This window comes from Nicotiana tabacum, chromosome 19, assembly GCF_000715075.1.
Source record: "Nicotiana tabacum cultivar K326 chromosome 19, ASM71507v2, whole genome shotgun sequence".
NCBI classification, from domain to species: Eukaryota; Viridiplantae; Streptophyta; class Magnoliopsida; order Solanales; family Solanaceae; genus Nicotiana; species Nicotiana tabacum.
In genome coordinates, this window is record NC_134098.1 from 90757915 (window position 1) to 90783175 (window position 25261).

At 37.2% G+C, this 25261-nt stretch overlaps 1 protein-coding gene across 2 annotated transcripts; it reads left to right on the top strand.

Annotated features, from left to right (window-relative positions):
• The first annotated feature begins 12905 nt into the window (after window positions 1–12905).
• LOC107822759 (uncharacterized) lies at window positions 12906–20531 on the top strand. Of its 2 annotated transcripts, none has more exons than XM_016649327.2 (9): window positions 12906–13121; window positions 13472–13552; window positions 14312–14432; window positions 14535–14629; window positions 15172–15243; window positions 18283–18543; window positions 18650–18758; window positions 19574–19760; window positions 19991–20531. In XM_016649327.2, exons 1-9 carry the CDS (start codon window positions 13098–13100, stop codon window positions 20070–20072), a joined length of 1032 nt encoding a protein of 343 aa, XP_016504813.1. In that variant the 5' UTR covers window positions 12906–13097; the 3' UTR covers window positions 20073–20531. The 2 variants fall into 2 exon arrangements, with proteins under 2 accessions (XP_016504813.1, XP_075094296.1); XM_075238195.1 differs by lacking the exon at window positions 19991–20531 and adding an exon at window positions 19875–19984.
• Window positions 20532–25261: the final 4730 nt, after the last annotated feature.

The window sequence follows — 25261 nt, forward strand, 5'->3', positions numbered from 1 at the left end:
TGAAAAGAAAATTCAAGATTCAAAAATATTTTTTTTTCTTTCTTTAGAAGTATTTCTTTCATAAATTCAAAATAAAAGTCCATAAATCCAAAAATATTTCCTTTCTTTGTTTTTAGAAGCTTTTCTTTCGAAATTCCGAAAAAAAAAATTTAAAAATCAAAATTCAAAAAAAAAATATTTTCTTTCTTCTTTAGAAGTCTTTCTTTTCAAAAATTAAAAAAAAACAAAAAGAAATCGAAATCCAAAAATATTTTCTTTCTTCTTTACAAGTCTTTCTTTCGGAATTTAGAAAAAAAATAGTTAGTTTATTTTCTTTATTCTTGATCTTCCCGAACTACGCATGGTCTGATTCATGTTCTCACATGATAAGTAGGCAACCCACATCAGGTTCGATCGACCAAAAAAAAATGAAAAATAAAAATAAAAATGATAATGATAATAAGGACCGACTGAGTCCATTCTAACGTGTCTCTTGTTTTGAATCATAGAAAAAGTTTGAGGTGGTCGGTTTGTGGTAAGTTGGCAACACAATATCCAAAGGAAAAATGCCATTGACAACTGGCATCGAAGCTGCTACAAGTGCTCAAGAGACTCAGGGTCAAATGGTTCTACAGGAGTCTACTGTGGTTGAGGAAAATAGAGTACTGAAGCAGCAAATGACTGAAATGTGTCAAGCATGGGCCAATGGCCAAGGACCGCCTTTTTCTATTCATGGTTTTCCAGAGTTCACATCCATTTCGACTACTACCATTCCAGTCTCATTGCCCGATCAATCCTATCCACCTGGGTTCAGTCTTTATCCCAACTGTATGACTACAACTGAAACTTCTGTTGCGCGCTCCCAAAGTGTGCCATTGACAACCAATCAGACAACCACTACTGTTATACCCGTCTTCACCATCCCACAACCGACGGTGGTGCAAAAGAAAACTCACGAGTCACAATTTGCTACCCAACAAGAACAATACCATTCTCCTGAGTACCACTCGTACCTATTTGATCTTCCTGCAAAGATTGAGAATCCTGCCCGTAAGATGGCACAGGAAGAAATGACCCAAAGAATGAAAAGCTTAGAACAGCAATTGAAAAATATGCAAGGGTTGGCAGGTAAGAAGAATGTTGCCTTCAAGGATCTATGTATGTTCCCCGATGTTCGTTTGCCACTTGGTTTCAAGATCCCCAAATTTGAAAGTATGATGGACACGGCGACCCCATAGCTCACTTGAAAAGGTATTGCAATCAGCTAAGAGGTGCGGGAAGAAATGAAGAATTGCTAATGGCTTATTTTGGGGAAAGCTTGACAGGGGTGGCCTCTGAATGGTTTATTGATCAAGACACCTCTCACTGGCATGTCTGGGATGACATGGCCCAGGCCTTCGTCAGACAATTCCAGTACAATATCGACATCGCTCCAGACCGCAATTCCCTTTCTAACTTGAAGAAGAAATCGACTGAAAGCTTCAGGGAATATGCCATTAAATGGAGAGAGCAAGCAGCTAGAGTTAAGCCACCCATGGATGACCACGAGCTAATCATTGTCTTCCTTCAGGCTCAAGAGCCAGATTATTTTCAAAACATGATGTCCGCAGTTGGCAAATCCTTCTTGGAAGCAATCAAAATTGGGGAAATGGTTGAGAATGGCCTTAAGACAGGCAAAATTATAAGTCAAGCAGTTCTCAAAGCTGCAACTCAGGCTGTAAAGATTGAATCTGATAATTTTAGTGACACGAATGAGAAGGATGAAGAAACTATGATGACAATAAGGTCGAGAAGAGGTCCTAGGAGAACATCTCGAAGGTATGAGCAGCCTCATCAGGTTTCCGATGATTCCCCTGAGCACTACTATCCATCTCAGAACCCACAATACTCTATTGCTCCATTTCAGTATGTTGTCCAGCCACCAAGACACCCCAAAAAGCGAGCATCAGCACCGCAAAATCTCCACCAGTCTCCACAAAATTTTCAAATGCCCTATAACCCACAACGGAGCCAGGGGTATAGAGGGGAACAAAGGTTGAAAGATAATTTTACACCAATAGGAGAGTCCTATGCAAGTGTGTTTGAGAAATTAAAGCATTATGACATGATTGCACCTATTCCTCCAAATCATGTGGACCCACGTGCAAGAAACTTTGACCCTTCTAAAAGGTGTGAATACCATTCCAATGCCCAGGGGCACAATGTTGAAAGTTGTCGGGATTTGAAAAGAGAAATAGAAAGGATGATCCAGGAAAAACTGATAGTGATCCAAGATAATGGCACCCAGAATATCACGCAGAATCCTTTACATGCACATGATGATGCACACTTTGTGGGGATGATGTGTGGTGACATGGAGTATGAGAATCCTCTCGAAAACTTGCCGACTGAAATTGGAGAAGGCCATGGTGATTCTGATGAGCAAATTTGTGGCTAAATGTCAAGCTTAGCAATTGAAAAGTCATTCCCTCCTCACTAGGAAGGAATCTTGGTAGCTTGTTTTGATATTTTTTTTATTATCTGGGTTATTCCAGGGTGTGATCCAGATTTTATTTGTTTTATTGAGTCAAACCTTTCTATCCCTCTATTTTGTTTGTGTGAGTCTTATTTGTCCGTTTTGTTGCTATTTTTATTAGCCGGGTTACTTTAGGGTCGTAACTCGGATTTCAGTTTGTTTGTCTTATTGTCAAATCCTTCTATCCGTTATTCAATGAAATACAGTTTGTCCTTGTTTCATTCTATGCTTAGTTCTTTCGCCGCTAGTTCTAGTGACATGACATGCATGCGGAACTTTTGGCCAGATCTTAGAAAATTGATTTAATCTTGAATCGGATAACCGAAAAAAAGAAGAAGATATTTTTTAGGATGAACAAAGAGTCGAAACACTTTGGAATTAAGCTCGAGTAAGTTTTACCTTCAAATCATTGTGAAGATCGGGTTTGGGAAAGAATCAATTGAAGTTTGTTGGAAAGTTTGACATTAAGGGATGGAAAGTGTCTTTCGACCATGACAAACCAAGAAAACAAACATGGTCATCAATGTTGTGACCGCAAAAGATAATATGTTTGGCGTTCTCGAGGCTGGGAGGCCCTTTTTGTGCTACCTAAATACTTTACACCCTTTGTTACCCCTTTTTAGCCCGTGTTATTTTCTTCGACCACCCTCTTTTGAAATCAAGTTTAGAGTTAAAAGTCCAAATAATAATAATAATAATAATAATGAAATGAAAAAAAAAGTCCATGCCCAAAGAGTATAAACTGGGGCAACTCTTGGAAAGTACAAGTAAAAAAAAAAAAATATTCGAAAGTCCATGCCCACCGAAAATAGAAGCTGGGACAGTTTGTTTTGAAAACAAAAAAAAAGAGAAGAAAGAAGGAAAAAATGAGAAAAAAGAAAGAAAAAAAAAGAAAGAAAAATGAAAAAAAATAGTTAGTTCAGAGGTTTGAACTACGTTAGACCTGATTCCTTTAAAAAGGATACGTATGCAGCCTTACACGGTTCGGTCCAACCAAATAAGAATTCAAAAAAAAAAATCCAAAAATCCCCAATATCTGAAACTGGGGCAATGATTTTATTTCACTTTTGAAAGAGTCGATTCCAAGAGTTGTAAGTCTATAACCCCTTATTTTGAGTCTACTTTGAGCCTTCATGACGTCCCTCTTTTCCAACCCTATCCAAAATTCTTCCAAATAAAGACCTCCCGATATGCCTTCAAGAATGTCAAGAGAAGCATGCAATGAGCAACGGTTGTCACGTGACATAGAACACTGTCAAGTTGCTCACACAAGAAAGCAAAAGAAAAAGAAAAAGAGAAGAAAAATGAGAGAGTCTTACTAGTGAAAACCCTCACAGGCACTGTAAGGCGACGGTAAGCAGAGATGAATAAAGAAGAGAGACTTATTGGTGAAAGCCCCTCGGGGCATCATTAGTCGATAGTGAGTCGTGAAGCTGATGCAAAGGATTGGCACGAACAAGCCCGACTTCAAAGGTCATAAGAATGGTAAAAGGGAAGATTGGATCAGTTTGATAGATCAGGCCGTTAAGTCCAAAATGCATGTCATGATCATTAAGGCTAGTTACCGCAAAATTTAAAAAATAAAAATATAAAAAAAACTCTTCCTTCTGTCCTTCCGACAGGGGCATTTCTTGTTAATACTGTTTCTTCGCACCATTGTGTCCCTTCACTTTGAGTCAGTCCTTGTCAAAACAAGCAAGAAAATATTTCAAAATCTGCTACCAGCTTTTCAGTTGCACAAAGTAAATTTGGCAAGCACAGTCGGGTGTTACAGTCAACATGCCTTGAGGATTCATGCAAAGGCTTCCCCCCAAAATACCCTTGTCAGCCTACTTGGCTAAAGCAAGCAAAGATAACCTCGAGGTTAATTAGGGGCTCGGGCTCTCTGTAGTATTGAACAAGAGCTTGAAGTATGCACATCATGCAAAAGACACTTACCAGTTGTGATTCTCTCTGACAGACAAATTGCTCAAAAAGCAGAAAGACATTCAAGACATAGAAAAGGTCACCTAAGCAAAGATCTCCAGTTGGGATAAGGCTGATTGAGCCACAAATACAAATGGTACTGGGTGTGAAACAATCAGGATTGATGCAGAGCAAAAAGTCTCTTGAAACTGACTCAAGCTGATTGAGCAAAAGCCAAGCCGCCTAAGACTCAAGGCCACAAACCGACCACCACTTTTAAAACTGACAAAATTTTCTTTGTTTGAAACAAGAACAAAGCAGTGCAAGGAAGTTGGTTCAAAAACAAAAAGAAAAAAAAGAAAAGAAAGAACAAAAAGAAGAAGAGAAGAGCCAACAAAGGGAAGTTTCTCAAATCTTTGCCTTTATCTGTCTTCCTAGTGTGCATAAAATGTTGCCATTTCTCTTCTCATTTTTCCTCCTAGGATAAAAAGTCCTAGTCTGATGGATTTTCTCCCAATAAAAATCTTAGTCTGATGAATCTTTCTTAGTCTGATGGATTTTCTCCCAATAAAAATCTTAGTCTGATGAATCTTTCTTAGTCTGATGGATTTTCTCCCAATAAAAATCTTAGTCTGATGAATCTTTCTCCTAAGATAGAAAACCTAGTCTAATGAAGTTTCTCCTAGGATAAACGTCTTAGTCTGATGAATCTTTCTTCTAAGATAATAAAAAAAAACCTAGTCTGATGAATCTTTCTCCTAGGATAAAAATATCTTAGTCTGATGAATCTTTCTCCTAAGATAGAAAACCTAGTCTGATGAATCTTTCTCCTAGGATAAAAATATCTTAGTCTGATGAATCTTTCTCCTAAGATAGAAAACCTAGTCTGATGAAGTTTCTCCTAGGATAAACGTCTTAGTCTGATGAATCTTTCTCCTAAGATAATAAAAAAGAGACCTAGTCTGATGAATTTTCTCCTAGGATCGAAATTTTAGTCTGATGAATCTTTATCCTAAGATCGAAAACTTAGTCTGATCAATCTTTCTCCTAAGATAACAAAAAGACCTAGTCTGATGAACTTTCTCCTAGGATAACGTCTTAGTCTGATGAATCTTTCTCCTAAGATAGAAAACCTAGTCTGATGAACTTTCTCCTAGGATAGAAATCTTAGTTTGATAAATCTTTCTCCTAAGATACCAAAAAAAAAAGAGACCTAGTCTGATGAATTTTCTCCTAGGATAATAAGTTTAAAAAAAAAAGGAAGTCTGGAAAAAAAAAGGTCAATTTTTAGTTTTCTTAAGTTATCAATATTTAGTTTTCTTGAAATCAGGGGTCCCGCCTGGAGAATAGGGTCAGTTTTTAGTTTAGTCAAGCTTAGTTTATAGTTTTTCGCAAGCTCAATCTCAAATTTAGGAAACGTACTTCCTAGTTTGATTTTTTTTTCCAGATTTTTATTTCTTTAGGAGACGCACATCCTAGTCGAGTCTTCAATTTTGCTCTCATCATTGCATCCTTCCTCAATAGCATAGGTAATTTATAGTTCTGCTAATAACTCACAAATCTTCCTAGTGTAAACTGGGGCAGAAAAAGTTTCTTTTGTTGTTTCCGTTTTGTTGTAGTTGCAGGCGCTCACCTGGAGAACGAGGGAATTATTTTCAAGTTTTAAGTTAGCAGGCGCCCACCTGGAGAACGAGGGAATTAATTTCAAGTTTTAAGTCAGCAGGCGCCCACCTGGAGAACGAGGGAATTAATTTCAAGTTTTAAGTTAGCAACAGGCGCCCACTTGGAGAATGAGGGAATTCATTTCTGTTTTAAGTCAGCATAGACGCCCACCTGGAGAATGAGGGAATTTATTTCAAGTTTTTAAGTTAGCAGGCGCCCACCTGGAGAATGAGGGAATTTATTTCGAGTTTTAAGTCATCAGGCGCCCACTTGGAGAATAAGGGAAGTCATTTAAGAATTCAATTCAAGTTAGAAGTGGCAGAAGCTCGCCTCAAGAATGCGAGCTGACAGTCCGAGATGACCAAAGGAAGAAGTCTCAATCCAAAAAAAAAAGAAGTGAATCCAAAATGCAGAAGCAGATGAAAAGATATGGGCTGCTCAAGATATGATTGAAGTCGCAAGCTTTGCATGTACTGTCTTGATCCGAAAAGCTGAAGAAGAAAGAACTAGCACCTGCAGTTAGCAAGCATCAAGGTTCAAATCAAAAGTCCGCATGAAGAACCCTTCAAGACTCAAGATCAAGCTTCAGAGGACTCATAGATAGGAATCTTGTAACTCGTAGCTGATAGGCTTAGTTAGTCTTTTTCATTTTTGACTTTGGTGTAAAAAGAAGCTCAGCAAGTAGTAAACAGCAGCAACAACAGTGAAATCACAGCTTCTCGGTACTCCCAGCTACCTAAACTTCCAGAACTACACTGACCTGATTCCTTTAAAGCCAAGGATATGTAGGCAACCTCTGAAGCACGGTTCGGTCAAACATTTTCAAAATGCTTCCCATGGAGTGTCAAACGAGGCAAAAATTGCTCATAATTGCTCACTTTATCTTTGCCCAAAAACTCTTCATGTTCTCGAGCAAAGAGGGGCAGCTGTGAGCACCTAATTTTTGCCCTAATATGAAATTACTCCTAAAAAACAATCCAAAAATAATTTTAATTATTTTATGAACTTCAGAAGCTTTTCTTTATTTGTTTTGCATTTATTCGCATTGTTTATGCATGTTAGGAATATCGTAAATCATAAAAATATTCAAATCTTAATTTCATAGCATTTTAGTTTTTGAATTATATTTTTAGGATTTAATTACATTGTTAAATATATTATTTAAATATATAAAAACCAAAAAATGTATTCTTAGGCTAGTTAATTAATTAGGTCATTAGTTAATCAGTAAGTAAAATATATAAATAGTTTAGCCACACAAATTGGTCTAGTCAAGCCCATCCCTTTAGAAGCCCAATTTTCATGACCCACCTGGCCCAACTGGATCCCCCCTCTCTTTAAAATACCCATTTTCCCAAACCCTAAAAAAGGAGGAGAAGAGAAGAGACTTCGAAATTCGTAAGAAAAAAATTGAAACAAAAGCTTCAACATGGATTAAGAGGATTTTCGGTTTAGCTGGGTTGAGGATTGCTCCGTTTCGGCTGCTGCTTCTTTCACGCTTGCTTCTGAATTCCATCAGCTCTATCGTGACCTTTATTTGGCTATTGATATTTGTTAGATTGGTTCCTGTGCGTTAGGTATGTACTGAAATTCCATTTTTTTTTAAATTTTCAGATCTGTTCTAATATAAAAACGTATTTGTCCTCGGATGTATCTGCTATTTGTTTGGATTTATTGACTTCAATTTTAGTTTAGACTTAAAAAATGACAGCTAGTCTACTGTGAAGTCATGGATCTTCTCTGAAATATTTTTTTTTTAATTATTATAATTGTTTGGATTTATTGACTCTTGACTTAGTTTTAGCATAAGAAATAAACTGCTCATGAAATCAATAGAACTTATTTACAGATTGGGTCTGACTTTTGAATATAAACAGTTTGTTCAATTTGAGCTTCAATATCTTTTAGCATCACATTTTCGAAAGAGAAGGTGTAATTGATTGAGATTAAAATCAATACATCATTGGTAGATGTGGAGAAGTAGAGTGAAAGAACACTAGTCGAGATCGGGTAGTTAATGTAAAGTGATGTAAAGCGGTCATATTGTTTTAGTTGATTATTGAATAAGCTATGTAAATTCAATTCTAATTTAGTCTTGATTTCCTTTGTTTCAAGTTCATTGTGGCTGTATTTGAAAGTTAATGCATGATGCCAGTTCAATGCTTTAAACGTATGTGAGCAGATTAATCGAATTGAATGTACTTAACTCTACAACTGTTCATAATAGCTGAATCATACATGCATCATTTCTCTTTTCCATAATCTTTGCTACTTTTCACAATCATCTCAAACCTTAGGAAAATAATAAATTATGAACATTCGTAACTTGTTTTAGGCGCGATTAATAATAAACCCTCGTGACTATGGGTACGGTTCCCGTGGCATAGTCATGATACATAATTCACCAATTCGAGTGTGCGTTTCACGTGACTCGACTATAACTTCGAATAATAAAAATAGGCATATTGTAAATCGCGGGTGCATTTCATGTGGCGCGGTTTGCGACGTGTGTCAAAACGACAAGCGCACGACATCATGACTTGTTTCAAATAAATTTCATAAATATTAAAAGTGGTTTAGAAAATAAAAATGCACACTAGGTTTTAAAAACATGTATTAAATCAGATAATTAGGCCAATTATTAATAGTTGAGCGACCGTGCTAAAACCACGAAACTCGGGAGTGCCTCACACCTTCTTCCGGGTTAATAAAATTCCTTACCCGATTTTCTGTGTTCACAGACCATAAATAGAGTCAAACTTCCTCGATTTGGGATTTAAAGTAAACCGGTGACTTGGGACACCATAACTTATTCCAAGTGGCGACTCTGAAATAAATAAATAATCCCATTTCGAATATTGTCACTTTAATTGAAAAAACTCCCATATCTCGTTCGGGAAAAAGGAGGTCTTCGAAACCAGAGATTCTGGGTTCGATCCCCAGCAGAGTCGCCAGAGCTGTCACACCTCCTTTTTTTCGAACGGGATATGGGAGTTTTTTCAATTAAAGTGACAATATTCGAAATAGGATTATTTATTTATTTCAGAGTCGCCACTTGGAATAAGTTATGGTGTCCCAAGTCACCGGTTTATTTTAAATCCCAAATCGAGGAAGTTTGACTCTATTTATGGTCTGCGAACACAGAAGACCGGGTAAGGAATTCTGTTAACCCGGGAGAAGGTGTGAGGCACTCCCGAGTTCCATGGTTTTAGCACGGTCACTCAACTATTAATAATTGGCATAATTATCTGATTTAATACATGTTTTTAAAACCTAGTGTGCATTTTTATTTTCTAAACCACTTTTAATATTTATGAAATTTATTTGAAATAAGTCACGATGTTGTGCGCTTGTCGTTTTGACACACGTCGCAAATCGCGCCACATGAAATGCACCCGCGATTTATAACATGCCTATTTTTATTATTCGAAGTTATAGTCGAGTCACGTGAAATGCATACTCGAATTGGTGAATTATGTATCATAATTATGCCACAGAAACCGTACCCATAGTCACGAGGGTTTATTATTAATCGCGCCTAAAACAAGCTACGAATGTTCATAATTTGTTATTTTCCTAAGGTTTGAGATGATTGTGAAAAGTAGCAAAGATTATGGAAAAGAGAAATGCTGCATGTATGATTTAGCTATTATGAATAGTTGTAGAATTAAGTACATTCAATTCGATTAATCTGCTCACATTCGTTTAAAGCATTGAACATGCATCATGCATTAACTTTCAAATACAGCCATAATGAACTTGAAACAAAGGAATACAGGACTAAATTAGAATTGAATTTACATAGCTTATTCAATAATCAACTAAAACAATATGACCGTTTTACATCACTTTACACTAACTACCCGATCTCGACTAGTGTTCTTTCACTATACTTCTCCACATCTACCAATGATGTATTGATTTTAATCTCAATCAATTACACCTTCTCTTTCGAAAATGTGATGCTAAAAGATATTGAAGCTCAAATTGAACAAACTGTTTATATTCAAAAGTCAGACCCAATCTGTAAATAAGTTCTATTGATTTCACGAGCAGTTTATTTCTTATGCTAAAACTAAGTCAAGAGTCAATAAATCCAAACAATTATAATAATTAAAAAAAATACTTCAGAGAAGTGTCAAAAGTAAGCCCTAGATCCGCCATTGTTGAGCTCTTCATAAGCACCGACTTTCAGAGATGAAGGAAGCAGCAGATACATCCGAGGACAAACACGTTTTTATATTAGAACAGATCTGGAATTTTTTTAAAAAAGTGGAATTTCAGTTCATACCTAACGCACAGGAACCAATCTAACAAATGTCAATAGCCAAATAAAGGTCACGATAGAGCTGATGGAATTCAGAAGCAAGCGTGAAAGAAGCAGCAGCCGAAACGGAGCAATCCTCAACCCAGCTAAACCGAAAATCCTCTTAATCCATGTTGAAGCTTTTGTTTCAATTTTTTTTCTTACGAATTTCGAAGTCTCTTCTCTTCTCCTCCTTTTTTAGGGTTTGGGAAAATGGGTGTTTTAAAGAGAGGAGGGATCCAGTTGGGCCAGGTGGGTCATGAAAATTGGGCTTCTAAAGGGATGGGCTTGACTAGACCAATTTGTGTGGCTAAACTATTTATATATTTCACTTACTGATTAACTAATGACCTAATTAATTAACTAGCCTAAGAATGCATTTTTTGGTTTTTATATATTTAAATAATACATTTAACAATGTAATTAAATCCTAAAAATGCAATTCAAAAACTAAAATGCTATGAAATTAAGATTTGAATATTTTTATGATTTTTATGATTTACGATATTCCTAACATGCATAAACAATGCGAATAAATATAAAACAAATAAAGAAAAACTTCTGAAGTTCATAAAATAATTAAAATTATTTTTGGATTATTTTTTAAGAGTAATTTCATATTAGGGCAAAAATTAGGTGCTCACATACACAGGCGTGAAATACACTATTTATGTTTTTTCTCTCTTTCTTGCAGTTAACACACGTTCTCTCAAATCACAACAAGAATTTTCTTCTTTCTCTTTTTACGATCTCTCTCTCACACAACAAGATTGTAGGAACAATTTTTTCATAATTGATCCTCAACGTTTTTGTTCCAAAAGTTCATGGTAATTGATAAAAGCTTTTGGCTGGTTCACGCCAAATTACTCTGCCATTCTTCTTTTTCTCTTCACTTTTTTTTTTAAAAAAATATTCACCATTGTTATGTTTTGAGGAAGAGACTTCAAAATCCGTCTTCAATGGCTGGTTCAACAACTCCAAAAAGGGTTACACGAGGTATACCCACTAAAGCACTAAATTTTGATCATTGGCATCATAATCGTCAATGTCATCATCCACTAGTGACTCGTCCTCTTAGGCGAACAGATCTGGCCACATCTACGCCTCAGAAGATTTGAAGGTCGGATTTTTGTTCGTCTTCGTTTTTTAGTTTTAATACAATGTATATGTACAGTATTTTGCTTTGGCGGAAAAAGCCATTTTCGACGAACTTTCCTCTCTTTCTTGCTATTTTAGTCACATACAATGATACAAATATATTGTTATGTACAAATACACTCAAATGCGTTATATTTTTATATAAATACATTAGTTTTTCACCTATATTTATGTATTCCGAAGGTTTGTATTTTTTAAACACAACCGAATATCACTGCGTTTTGTGACATATTGGTGTTTGAATATAGTTGAATTGAATACGGTGAATTGAATACAATGTATAACAGTGAATAATAGATATATGTAAATTGAATACAATGTATACAATCGAATTGAATAGAACGATATATACCTTATTTCTTGATTACCTCAATGTATTTATAAATACAATCGTGTGAATACATGGAATACAACACAGTAGCAATGAAATTTATGTAGAATTGATTTTGTTGAGTTAAATTAGGAGTGATACACGCTAATTGATCCTCTTTCCACTATTAAACAAGCAGACTTGCATATTTTTTAGGCGAATTCCACTATTGTATTCATGAATACAGTTGCGCGAATACAACGAATATAGTCGCGCAACTGGACTCCCTTATTACTGTATTCATGAATACATTAGTGCGAATACAACAAATACAGTCATGTAGCAACGAATTTTATGTATAATTGATTTTTGTTAAGTTAAATGAGGAGTGATACACGCTAATTGATTCTCTTTCCGCTATTAAACAGTTGGATTTTCCTATTTTAGGCGAATTCCGCTACTGTATTCATGAATAAAGTAGCGCAAATACAACGAATACAGTCGCACAACTGGACTCTCTATTTTTAGGAGAAATATAGTAGCGCGAATACAATCGCGTAACAAGTAAATTATAGTTATAGGAAGTAATTACGTATACGGTAGCTATTGGAAGTTAATAGCCACTAAACAATAGTGGTTTTCGAAAATTTCCCTAATTAATAGGGGAGTAGAAACAATCATCAAAGTAGTTGCACTATATTAAAATTATGACATATTATTAATTGAACAATTAAATGTGCTGGATTAATATAAAAATATATTTTATAAAAAGTGGATATAGATTTAGTGTATACAATAGAAACAATATATGAATTAGACTAATGAGTATGAATATTAGTTTTAAATTTTAAACTTTAGAGCAAAAATCTTTAGTTTGAAAGTGGCCAACTTCTAAATACAAAGCCGCAAAGGTTGGCTATTACTGTAAATCAGCCCAAACTTTGTGTTGAAAAAAGCCCGTCAAATAGTCTTGGGGTACCATAAGAAAGCCCAACACCAAGCCCCCACTGCACAGATCCAGTAGCCAGCTCCAGCGTCATCAAACCAATCACAACTCCCAAACATCAAACGGATCTGTGAACCTTTCTAAACTAAACATAAATCTGAAGTTATTTCCGCTACACACGCTTGAGTCCGAGTCTCTGAATTTTGTCTTTTGATTTGTGAATTCGATTTCTCCGAATTCTAAACCCTAATAATTCATTCTTTATCAAATCCGCGATCTTCAACTCATCTATATCTCTGCTACTTTAGCCAATGCGATGGTGGTTTGCAAATGTCGAAAGGTATTAGTTTTCCATCTCTCTCTCTCTCTTGCGATAGACGAGTTACTCGTTAAGATGATCAAACAATTTGTAATTGTGCGGAAAATATTAGCACTCGATGAAATTCAGACAAAAGTGTGTTCTAAAAAAATTGATTCGGATCGGATGCTTATAATTGTTATTTCCATTGTACATTGTTCATTTTACTGAATTTCAGCTTGTATTTTTGTTAATTTGTATCTGGATTGGTTAGATTTATCAACGAGGGCGGTAAAAACGTGTAATTTACTGATAATTGCATGCTTCATGGCCATTGAGGACTTTGAGTCGTGTTGTATGATTAATTGATTTGTCAATGTGTTGGCTTGCAGGCAACTAAGCTGTACTGTTTTGTGCACAAAGTCCCTGTTTGTGGAGAATGCATATGCTTTCCCGAGCATCGTATATGCGTGGTATTGTATTTTCCTATTTTTACTATCGTCTTTGACCATATTAAGTTGCTTTAGTATTGGAAGCCAATTGCTTACAGTTACTTGTGCCAAGCTTACATCTGTATTTCCATTTGTATACGTGTGAATTGTATTTATTGGTGATCTGATAGTAGGATGAGTGATGGAACCTTTGTTCAGATGATTACACTGATATCTGTATACATAAGACAACCATATCTTTCAATTTTCGATCCTAAAAGGAAGTTGACTGAAACTCTGGAATCATTAAATGCGAGATCCTTTTTATTTGATAGCATATATGTTTGGTTAATCTTCAATGACCAGCTATATCATGAAATAAGCTGTTTGGGAAATTAGCTTGAAGGGGTCAGAAGGATCTAATGCAATCAATCGTCTCATTAAGTTTTAACGATTTTGATCAAAGCCAGTACTAATTTGCTGATTGAGTAGTCAATCTGACTTTATGATGTAATTGGCGATGTTGATCTTTTCACTTGATCCACTAGCAAAGTTCATGAGATCAAGATATAGTTGTTCACTTTTTTGTAGTAGTCAGGTATTGTGCACTAATGTTTCCGAGACCTGATGACTTTTATGTTCTTACTTCTTCCTCGGAATCTGGGTTATGCTATCTACCTTCCTGCATTGTTTCAATTCAATTTTTATTTTCTATAACATTCTTGTTGGGCTGTTGGAGGTCCGCTTGCTTTCTTCTGTCTTCCATCATTTTGTATTTCCTTTAAGAAATCCCAATTTCAGATCCGCACCTATTCAGAGTGGGTCATAGATGGAGAGTATGATTGGCCTCCAAAATGCTGCAGTTGTCACTCGGTGCTTGAAGAGGAAACTGATGCTGGGACTACTCGGTTGGGTTGCTTGCGTATGTAATCTTGCTAATCCATTGCGATATATAAAATATCTTCCCTTAATAAGTTGATAACTTTTCTTACAGTATAAGTTACTCATGTGGTTGCTTTTGCAGATGTAATACATACAAATTGCTTGGTTTCACATATAAAATCGTTTCCCCCCCACACTGCTCCAGCTGGCTATGTGTGTCCTTCATGTTCAACTTCGGTACTGTCTGCTATCCACAATTATCGTTCAATTTATTTTATGTTGATCTTGTGCATAAGAAATTGATTGTCAAGAAAGTTCTCTAGAAGAAATGGCTGGATCCAGGGCCCGTAGGGCTTTGGTCTAGTGGTAAAAGCGCAACTTGTGATGTGTGGGATAGACGCACGTCATGGGTTTGAATTCTGCCGTAGAAAAAAGCCTGATATTTAAGTGGAGAAGGGTAGAGAGGCAGGCCCATTATCTACCAAGTTTTGAACCTTGTGCCTTTGGTCCTCGGGGATTTCTTGGTTATAAAAAAAAGATTATTATTTTATTGATAAGTAGAAATAAATTTGTTAAAAAACAACCATTTTGAGATCATTAGAAATGTCCACTTTGGATATATTGGCATCAATGCTTAGTGGTGTTTTGAACTTTTGATTTGCTCTGATGCATTATCTTTTTTTCTTAGTCACGTGCTCTGGTGTATTATGTTAAGCTTAATTTAGCTATATTAGTTTCTCAATCACGATTCATGTCCAGGAGATGCTTTGTTAATGCAGATATGGCCTCCTAAAAGTGTTAAAGATTCAGGATCACGCCTTCATACAAAGTTGAAAGACGCTATTATGCAGGTAGTGTGTTGTCAGTTGCAAGCAAGTGCCTTTTTCCACTTTGAGTCATTTATTTATTGGATATTTTGCTTTATCATGACTATGGAAGTGCTTCTCTTTGTTGCTTGATTTGAGAATATTATAAGATGTTAATTGGATTATCATGTAAATGAAGAATAGGATCTTGGCCCATGCATACTTCAATCTCCTCTTTAACTATGCCAAACTTTGTAAATGATTCTAGTAATGAATGTTTATCATTTTGTGTTTGTGCTTCTTTGAGCTGAAGAAAATCACAATTCACATGGAAGTAGCTTATGCCTTATTGTGGACTATATAAATGCATCAAACAACCTGATAATGGATTTGACCCAGACCTTCATAATGCTGCTTAAACACCTCCTTTCGATCTAGTTGGTTCCTTCAGGATCTTTCTCAACTTCTAATTGTCTCCTCGTTGTAGTGCACGTTTGCAAGGTTGTGACAGCTAAGGTGATTTTTTACCGAGATGATGGCTGTTAAGCAATCAAATCATGATTTTATATCTCCTTCACCAATTGAAATTCGGAGGATGTTTCCTTGTTACTGTGTTTATGGTCTTGGAGGTTTGTTTAGCAGTTGCATATAACGACTATATTTAGTTGTCTTGATAACATTTGACACAGAGTAGTATCAGGCATCAAATAGGTTTTATCTTCTGAAGCATGTTAACCTCTTAATAAGGGTTGACAAATAATAGAGTGATAAATGCATGGTGGCTTTTGATTAGACAGGCACTGTCCTGCTGATGAAATGCACTTCATATATTATTTAAGTGGTTAAGGAAAACTGTCTTATGAAGAAGTCACATTAAATTGAAGTATAAACTGTGCTTGTCTGTTTAATTTTTTCCATCCATACCCTCTCGTTATTAACTTTATATTCAGCCCTCTTTTTGTTTTTCTTTTAAAATAGTACGGAAAAGGGCTATGTATGTCCCTGTACTATTAAATATTAGTTATATATATCCCTCGTTATACTATTCGACATTTTATATCCCTACCGTTACCCATTTAAACATATTTACCCCTCCATCTAACGACCCCAGTCTTACTGTTACACGTGGCTTTATCTTAAGCCCCCAATCCTTTTTTTATTTTTTATTTTGTAAAGCCCCATCTTAATATTTATTACCCAAATTAATACCTCTTAATAACCCACCCCAAGGACCCCAGTAATTGAATCTCCAGAAGTCCAGATTAGCTCCAGTACTTGGGGTTCAAATTAGCTCCAGTCTTAAATTTTAAAGGCCTTGATTGTATTCCTCCACTCCGTTCTTTATACTCAATGCTCAACAGGGGAAAATATATAATGCACAGAATATGCTTGCTTTGCTCACTAAATATGGTAGCTTCTCAATGGATCATCTCTTCCTCCTCGGTGCTTTATTTAGCTACTTGCCTACTTGATTTTTCAGAAACAAAACAAAGTTATTTAAATCCTACAAATGTTCAAAGTTCTATACAACTTGTTCTTATACGCCAACCTCTATTTTCTTTCCCTTTCTATAATAGCTCCTGGTTGAACACAAAAAATAATTATATTAATGGAGACACAGATTCATCTTGGAGAATTTGAAGAATCTTAAGATTTTGATTTGATCACTTCGGTATGGGTTTATTTCGGAATGAAATGAGTGCGATTATGATTTGTTTAGTAGTTGTTGATATTTTGTGTTTTCTAAGAAGTTGGAATTAGAGTACATAAAAATAAAAATTTCCGGCGAAATTACAATTTTCCGATCAAATTTTCCGGTGATAGTCCATGTTGAAGGTGATGAGAGGTCTTAAGTTTCATTGTGGGAGAGCAAGAAGGTTGCTGGAGGGAGGAAAATAGAAGTGAAGGGGAAAGAGAGAAATTTCATTGTGGAGATGATGGTGGTCATGGAGTCAATGGCGGCGGCAAGTGTTTAATAACCTTTAGAATGGGGGCTTGGGGTGGGTTATTAAGAGGTATTAATTTGGGTAACAAATATTAAGATGGGGCTTTACAGAATCATAAATAAAAATGGGTGGGGGCTTAAGATGAAGCCACGTGTAACAGGAAGGCTGGGTCCAGGGGTCTGTTAGATGGAGGGGTAAATATGTTTAGATGGGTAACGGTAGGGGCAAAAAGTGGCAAATAGTATAACGAGGGATATATATAACTAATATTTGATAGTACAGGGACATATATAGCCCTTTTCCGAAAATAGTATATCTCCTTTTTTGATCAATTTTTTCTTGAGCGCACACAGTGTGTTTTGTCATTTGTGTGACTTGAAATGTTTACCATGCAAAATATTTTACTTCGGAGAACTACTTTAGGTCATTTTTCAATATTTGGTTGGCATAGAGGTAGGTTATATGGTAGGCGGATGGTAAGTGGTGAGTACTAAAGGGTTTCAACAACAATGTTTGATGTAAGTGGCATGGATTTAGACCTTGTATTTGATTAGCCCATAAATATCATAAGTCATTTTCTCACGTCAGTGTTAGATTAAAACATCTTTAACAATTTACCTCAACCGAACATTGGAAAAATGAACTTTCTAGCTTATCTTGGTTTTCCTGGAATACACTCTCCACATTTCACCATATGTAGTACTAACTTCTTCATGTAGGGAAATTCAAATTATATTCTGTTATATCTCTGTACCATCATATTCATTTGCTTTCATGTGAACCTTCTATCTTCTGCAAACCAGATTGTGTTTGTAGTAAGGATCACCCTTGAATTTATTGTCCATTAGCTGATTGTAACTTGTTAGATGAAAATTTCATTATATCGTGTGGTATCTTTGCTATGGGATAATCTTTAACTATTTCATTTCCAAGTTAGGTGTCATAGTTCCTAATAGGATTTTCTTCTGAATTCTTTATCTTAAAAAAAGAAGATTTTCTTCTAAATTAGTCAGGTTTTTGCTTTCAACTTCTCTGGAGGGGGTTGGGAAAGAAGGAGAGTGAATCTATCTTGTAGCAAACAAACCAGTTGTGAATCCAGTGGCAGTCAAGGCCATACTGACCTTTTGCTGCTTTGCAGACTGGCCTGGAGAAGAATTTGTTTGGAAACCATCCAGTGACTCTGCCAGGAACAGAGCCTCGAGGTCCTCCACCGGCTTTTGCTTCTGATCCATTGAAGCATGTTTCAGCTGCTGGAAATTCCGAAGGATTAGCTGCAATTGCGGCAGGTTCTTCCAAACCCGCAAGCATAGACATTGTGGAGATAGATGGCCCCACTTCAGCACCTTCATCTATGTCTAATCACGAGTCCAATTTCATGAAAAGCACAAGTCCTTCTGGTGTAAGCAATTTTTTTTCATGTTGCAAGTGGTGTATTACATACTTCAGATTTTGATTTTGGGTTTTGGGATTTTCTTGCATCTTGTTCACAATGACACTCCTCGCAGCCTGGAGCCACCACACGAAAGACCACAGTGCAAGTAGAAAGGCAAAACTCTGAAATTTCGTACTTTGCTGATGATGAAGATGGAAACCGGAAAAAGTATACGAAGAGAGGTGAGCTCTCTTCCTTTTCATAATGTGTATATTTTTCCTACGTGAGCTCCCATGAGTCAAATGAAAGAAAAAAATCCATTGCAATTTGCAACTAATACTTTTTCCTATGCCCTTGTTGCTTGCATTTTTCTTGTGGATAGCACTTGGTATTCTGAAATTGTATTTAATGGTCTCAATTTGAAACTCTTGGGACTTTTCTGAAAAGTGGGAAGTATGATTAACTACCTTTTTGTTCTCTGTATTTCTTGGTGCTTTTCCTGTCAAAGGAGGGAATACAATAAGATTTCCTTCCATTTGAAACCTTTAATTATATTCATGCAAGTTGTGTTGTGATTTTGAGAATTGTCGAACTAATTCTTTGAAAGAGAAATGAGTTGTACCTCCAAATGCACTCGTCCGTCTGTGCCACAATGTGATTGAATGTGTTAAAAGGGATCAGTTGAACCTAAAATCGCTCGGAGTAAAGTTGTTTTAGAAGACCTATAATCTGTCAGTCCATAAGATCTTAGCAAAGAACATTATCAATATAAATGATATCAACTAGTTGGGGTTTAAGTTTAGTTGTCGTGGTGCGATTACATCAAGTCTGGTACTTGTCAGGAGTCTTTTAATTTAGATAGAGTTGTATGTTAGTGTAAGGGTAAGCATGCAATGTAGCGAATTGTCAGCTTTAAAGAAAGCATCACCTGTCTTGAAAGATAAATTACTGAGTATAAAAATGAGACGAACCTGAATAGAGCGGATTAGATATATAAGATTCATGTAGCCGACCCAACTGGTGTAGTAGTTGTCAAACTAATGTCTTTTATCAACAGGTTCATTTCGTCATAAGTTTCTGAGATCATTGCTCCCATTTTGGTCGAGTTCCTTACCAACTCTACCAGTAACTGCACCACCACGAAAAGATGCTTCAAATACTGATGAAGTCCCTGAAGGTCGTCAGCGCCATCATAAGTCTTCAAGAATGGATCCAAGAAAACTCCTCCTCATTATAGCAATCATGTAATGCTAACTCTGATTCTTGGTTTCCCCATTTTATTGCTCCCTTTCTTGATCAAATTTATTCTGTTGAATTCTGCTTCTTACACATAGCTAACACCCTAAGCTTACCTATAGATTCAGGTCAAAGCTAGTTGTCAGATGAAAATGTAAAGGTTGTTATGTTTATTATTATCATTATCATTAGTTTAGTTTTTGGTAGACATGAAACTTCTCTACTTTCTTACGTGCAGGGCTTGCATGGCAACCATGGCTATCCTGTACTATAGAATTGCTCAGAGTGGTCTAGATGAGGAGCTGCCTGATAATGAATAGTGGTAAGTTTATGGCCATAAAGTCTTTGGTGGCCTGAGTTATGGCTATACATCACTTATCAACAGGACCGACAGAGTTGCTTATTCTTTTGCTGCTTGTACGCTCTCAGTCTTTGTTGTCATCATGTCACTGTTTTGGGTGGAACACAGAATTCTTGGTAACCTGTGATTTATAGAGAACTTGTCTTGTGACAATGACTAATGCCTTCCCAGCTCCCCTGTACCTCGTTGATAACCTTTTCTCTCTCTTCTCCCATTTCTTTTTCTTGTTTGGTTTTTTGGTTACTTCTGTTTTTAGGAATTTAAATGGGAGTAACGTAGTGAAATGAAATAATATCACCTCTTCTCATTGTTATCAATTAGATTGTGTTAATGACTTTGAAATTGATGAAATCATTTGAAGAATATGTAGAATCTGATTAACAATGATATGCAAGCCTGAGATCATTTCTATCAGAAACGGTAGACACTCATTTCTATCATGTTACTGACATAAATATGTCAATAATAATGTTTTGGATATTTTGGACAAAGTATTTTGGATAGCCTTTTCTGCAGGCCTGGACTCTCACATTAATAGGAACATTCTCGTCCCAGGAGAAAACTTCTTTAGCGAAGCTTCATGCATGTTATTTGAAGGTTAAGAATTTTTTTTCTATTACTTGCATCAATAATAAACTTCCACTTCTTGGGTGTACTTGAACTTCAAGATTACACTCCTGATAACTGTATAATGCTCTTTTCTTGTTCAACTTTCAAAGTTTCAATCATGTCAATAATGCCTGTTTGTAACCACAAGTCAACCGAATATGACACACTGGATACACAGCCAGCTTTCATCAAGCTTTAGGAAATATGTGCAGTTATATTTTGCTCAAGGGCTGACAGGAGCACCCTCACTGCCACTTCCCCTCCAGAAAAAAAAAAAAAACTGTCGAATGGGGTGGGACTGGGGGTGCTGGGATGGGGTGAGCTCTTGCAACTTAAGGGGAAGAGAGAGAACTGTGAATACAGAGAATGTCAGTAACGTGCCATACAAAACTAATATGCATTGTGTAGTTCACTACTTCATTCTATAGAAGCAGGGAACAGAGAAGTAAACTTTACCTATTATCGGAAATGGATTTAATTATTCGTTTCTTTTGTCTGGATTACTTTCTCTATCCCTTGAGCTATAGCCTATAGCTGATGCTGATAGTTCATTTTCTCTACCCCTTGAACTGGGCTATTAGGTCCCATCCTTGGGCAGGTTCAGTCATTTCACAAGGCATCTTTACCCAAGAAAGCCCAAAAAAAAAAAAAAACCAATATTAGCCCTACTTATAAAATGCTTGTATCAAATTTGGTCATAAACCCCCTTTCTATTACAAAGTGGCCAGCGCTTTCTTCTCTGTTTCTTCGCTTCTCTTCTGCTTCCCAACCATTAACTATTAAGACTTCCAAAACTAGTTGACAGATTCATGAAACCTCATTGTTTTTTGAAATGGTTGTGTTAGTGATCGTATGGATTAAATTCTCTAGTTAAGGTATACAACCCTAAAGTTTATCCTCGCGGAGAACTCAGCTTTTGTTGATCCTTTTGTTTTAGAGCATCTTCGCATGCTAAAAGAATTGAGATGACTGAATAATGGCGGGATAGTTCCTTCTCTGCTTCTCCGTGCTAGTGCTTTAAAGTTTCTGTTAGTTCTCATCTTATATATTATTTGGGCCTTAGAATCGCTCTACTATTTGGGCCTTAGAAGATTCTTGGGGGGAGAACTATAGGAACATCCCAAAAAATAAAAAAAGTTTACTTCCACTTGGTCATTTTAAACTTTTGCCTATTTTTTGCCACAAAAAATTACCAATATGCAATATTCGAAAAATCTAGGAAGAACGGAGTTTTTCAGTGGTTATGACAGGAATTCGTTGAAATACATACACGAGGTAGTATACAAACTTTTGAGTAAGATTGAAGGTGATTTGGATTGGTTTGAAAATAAAATTCCTAGTTGAAATTGTTTACCCGAAAAATAGATAGAGTTGAATTTATACGTAGTTTCGAAGATATGTGGCGTAACTTAACACAAAATGTAAGGATAAATAGAAATGAAAATATAGATTGCAGAGAATGCGAAATAGATAAGGTTGTCAGGAACAATGAATCTTAGGATTCAACAAATAGAATCAATCTAAGAAATCTCAAAGAACGATTCTTTACTGTAGAAGAATATAGCGCTTTTATTACAATGTAAGCCCTGAGAAAAACTTGTTTTACAGAAATGGTAACCAAGCCCTTTTATAGTGGAGGGATTTGGCTCTAAGCATAATAAAACATTCAGTGGGAGACCCATGATAAGTCAGCTTTTTCACAATTTCTGCCAAGATTCTCTCTAGTGGGATTGCAACGGCTTTTGTCTGCGAGCTCGATCTTGCTTAGAACCCTCGATTTTGGTTTGAGCTTGATTTCGACTCGAGCTCTTGATCTTAGTTCGAGCCCGATCCTGGCTCGAACCCTCTAATTGATTCGAGGTCAATGTTGGTTGGTCTCTGGATTATCAGCATGATAGATCTACTCTGCCTCATGGTTCGATTTCGATTCGAGATTGATAATGATATCGAACTTGACACGGATCGGCCTCCTCAGGTTCGAGGTTAGTTTGTTCCACCTTCGGGATCTTACTTCGATAGATCATCGTTCGAACTCGATCGGACGTGCTAAGGCCGAAATCTATTTTGACCGTATACAGATAGTCCCCTCGTTTCTTAGAAAGAATATGGCAAGAAACGATATATTTTTTTTAACGGCTCGATCGGATTATAACCTGACGTTTCCATCGAGTTCGACCATGACGCATCTGGTGGCTGTCCCGTCGGTTTAGTCTTTCAAGGCATTTAATGCATGTCAGGCGGTGGTCGGCCACCACTGATACTGAACCGCCATCGCTTGAACCTATAAATAACCCTTTCTTTTATCTTTTACCACTTTTATATCTTCTATCTTCCAAATTTTCCAAGTTCTTCTTCGTACTCTCCAACTTAACAGTAAATCTGTGATTTCTTTCTGCAAAAGCCCCTCCTCAATTTTACCAAATCTTTGTCATTTTTCTCTATTCCTTGCTTTTGAACTCGAAAATAGCGAAAACGTCACAAACCATCCCTCCGAAAGAGAAAACTTCATCTTCACAGTGTGCCGCCGATGATACGCCGGCAGAACCACGGCCTGAGGAGTGCGTTCCTGGGGCGTGCATCCTTACTTCTGATTTCAAGATCGATAAAGGATCATCGGTGCCTGGTCGATGTGAACCGGTATCGAGGTATATATGTTCAATAATCCGAGAAACACCTCCAATAGCTAAAGAAAGATTGCAATTGGGATAAAAAAGAAATAATGATTCCTTCTTCTGACGAAGATATCACTTCGCACGTGAGATGGTTTTTGAATGTGTATTCTTATCCTTTCACGTTGGGTCCCCTCGATTCCGTTATCATTGATTTCTGTCGTCAATACCAAATAACCCTAGGCCAGGTCCACCCTTCTTTTTGGAGGATCGTTATCCTGATCCGATATTTCGTAAGCAAAATCGAGGGGGTGCCGTTCACCCTCGACCATCTTATCCGATTATACCGTCCTCGACTTTTTCGAGGAGGGTTAATAAAACTTCAGCGTCGGGCTACCAAGGCTCTGTTCTCGAGTATTGACGAGGACAGGACCAGGGTTGGATGGGCAGGTTCGTTCGAGTAAGGACTTTGGACCTGATTCCGACTGAAAAGATGCCCTTTCCCGAGGGGTGGAATATGAAACGTAAGTGTGATCTTGCTGTTACTTCTACTTTATTCTTTCATTTATTCTCTCATCAACACTCCTCTTTTTGTGATGTAGCGATTCCCTGGATGCCCGGAGTAGTTCCCGATCTCAAGAACTGGGTACGAGCCCTTGTTTCGACCTCCACGTACGCCGAGCGCTCATGGCGTGATTTGTCAAAGGGTTGGTGGGAGGCCAAAAATCATGGTAAGCTCATTTCTCGTACTCTTTGATGATCCGAACGAGGTGGTTTTCAAAATATTTTTTTAAGGTTTTCCATATGCAGGTTTAGGTAAAGACGCGGTTTTGAGGCCCTTGTCCAATAAATAGGAAATTTCGGCCTCTGTCCCAAAGCCGGTGAAGGAAAATAAAAGAAAAATAGCCTCCGTTCCCGAAGATCCAAAACCGAAGGAGAGGATGGCTCATAAGCTGAACAAGAATGTCATTCCTTTGACCGTGGAATCCGTTCTGCGTCTAAGGGATGAAGATGATGAAGAAGAAGAAAATGATGAGTCCGCGCTGGCGGTCCGAATGAAGAGAACCACTGATGCCTGATCGGCGGCTAGATCGATGATGCTCCATGAGGCTCCGCCTCGAACTGAGGATATATCGGAAAAAGATTCGGGTAGAGTCCCCGAACTATCGGATATCGAAGACGCATCTCATTGGAGTCAACGAGCAGGGGATATGACCGAAGGGGCCCTCGAACCCTTTCGAACTGAGGAGAATGCTCCAGGCGATTCATTTGGGGTAGCAACAATCGAGGATTCGGTTACCTTTCCCGCTTTTTCCGTAGGGGTGATTCGGGAAGCTCAAGCTCTGGGAGCCCTTGATCTAGACAAGCCTCACGGAAGATCCCTTTAGTGACCTGTTTACCGGCATTGAGGACGTTGCCGGTACTGGTGATGAATCAGATCTTTTTCACGGATTGCGGCAGGCTTTGAATCAGGTGAGCTTTTAAAATTATTTTGTCGGGTACTATCTTTATGTTCATTTTTCATTAACTTCGCTTCTTGTTTCTTTGTAGGCAGCGACAGTTCATCGAGAACAATCTTCTTGATCCCAAAATGAGCTGCATCGATACGAGGCCGACCTACAATGGGCTACTGACGAGAGGAACTCCCTTAGACTTTCCTTAGGGCAGAGAGAAAAGGAAATAAAAGACCTCCGAGCTGAGCTGGCCAAGGCTTATCGAGATCAGACCGATTTGTATGAGCAGGTAATGATGCTTTTGAAAGCCTATGGGCTTGATACCGGAACGATAGCTAACATTTCGGTCTCACAGCTACAGCAAAAAATTGAGATGATCGGGAAGCTTCGTGAGGAGGTCGACGTGATAAGAACGGAGTCTTTGCGGTGGAAAGAAGGTATGGATCGCTTTGCTGCAGAAAAAGAGACTGCTAGAG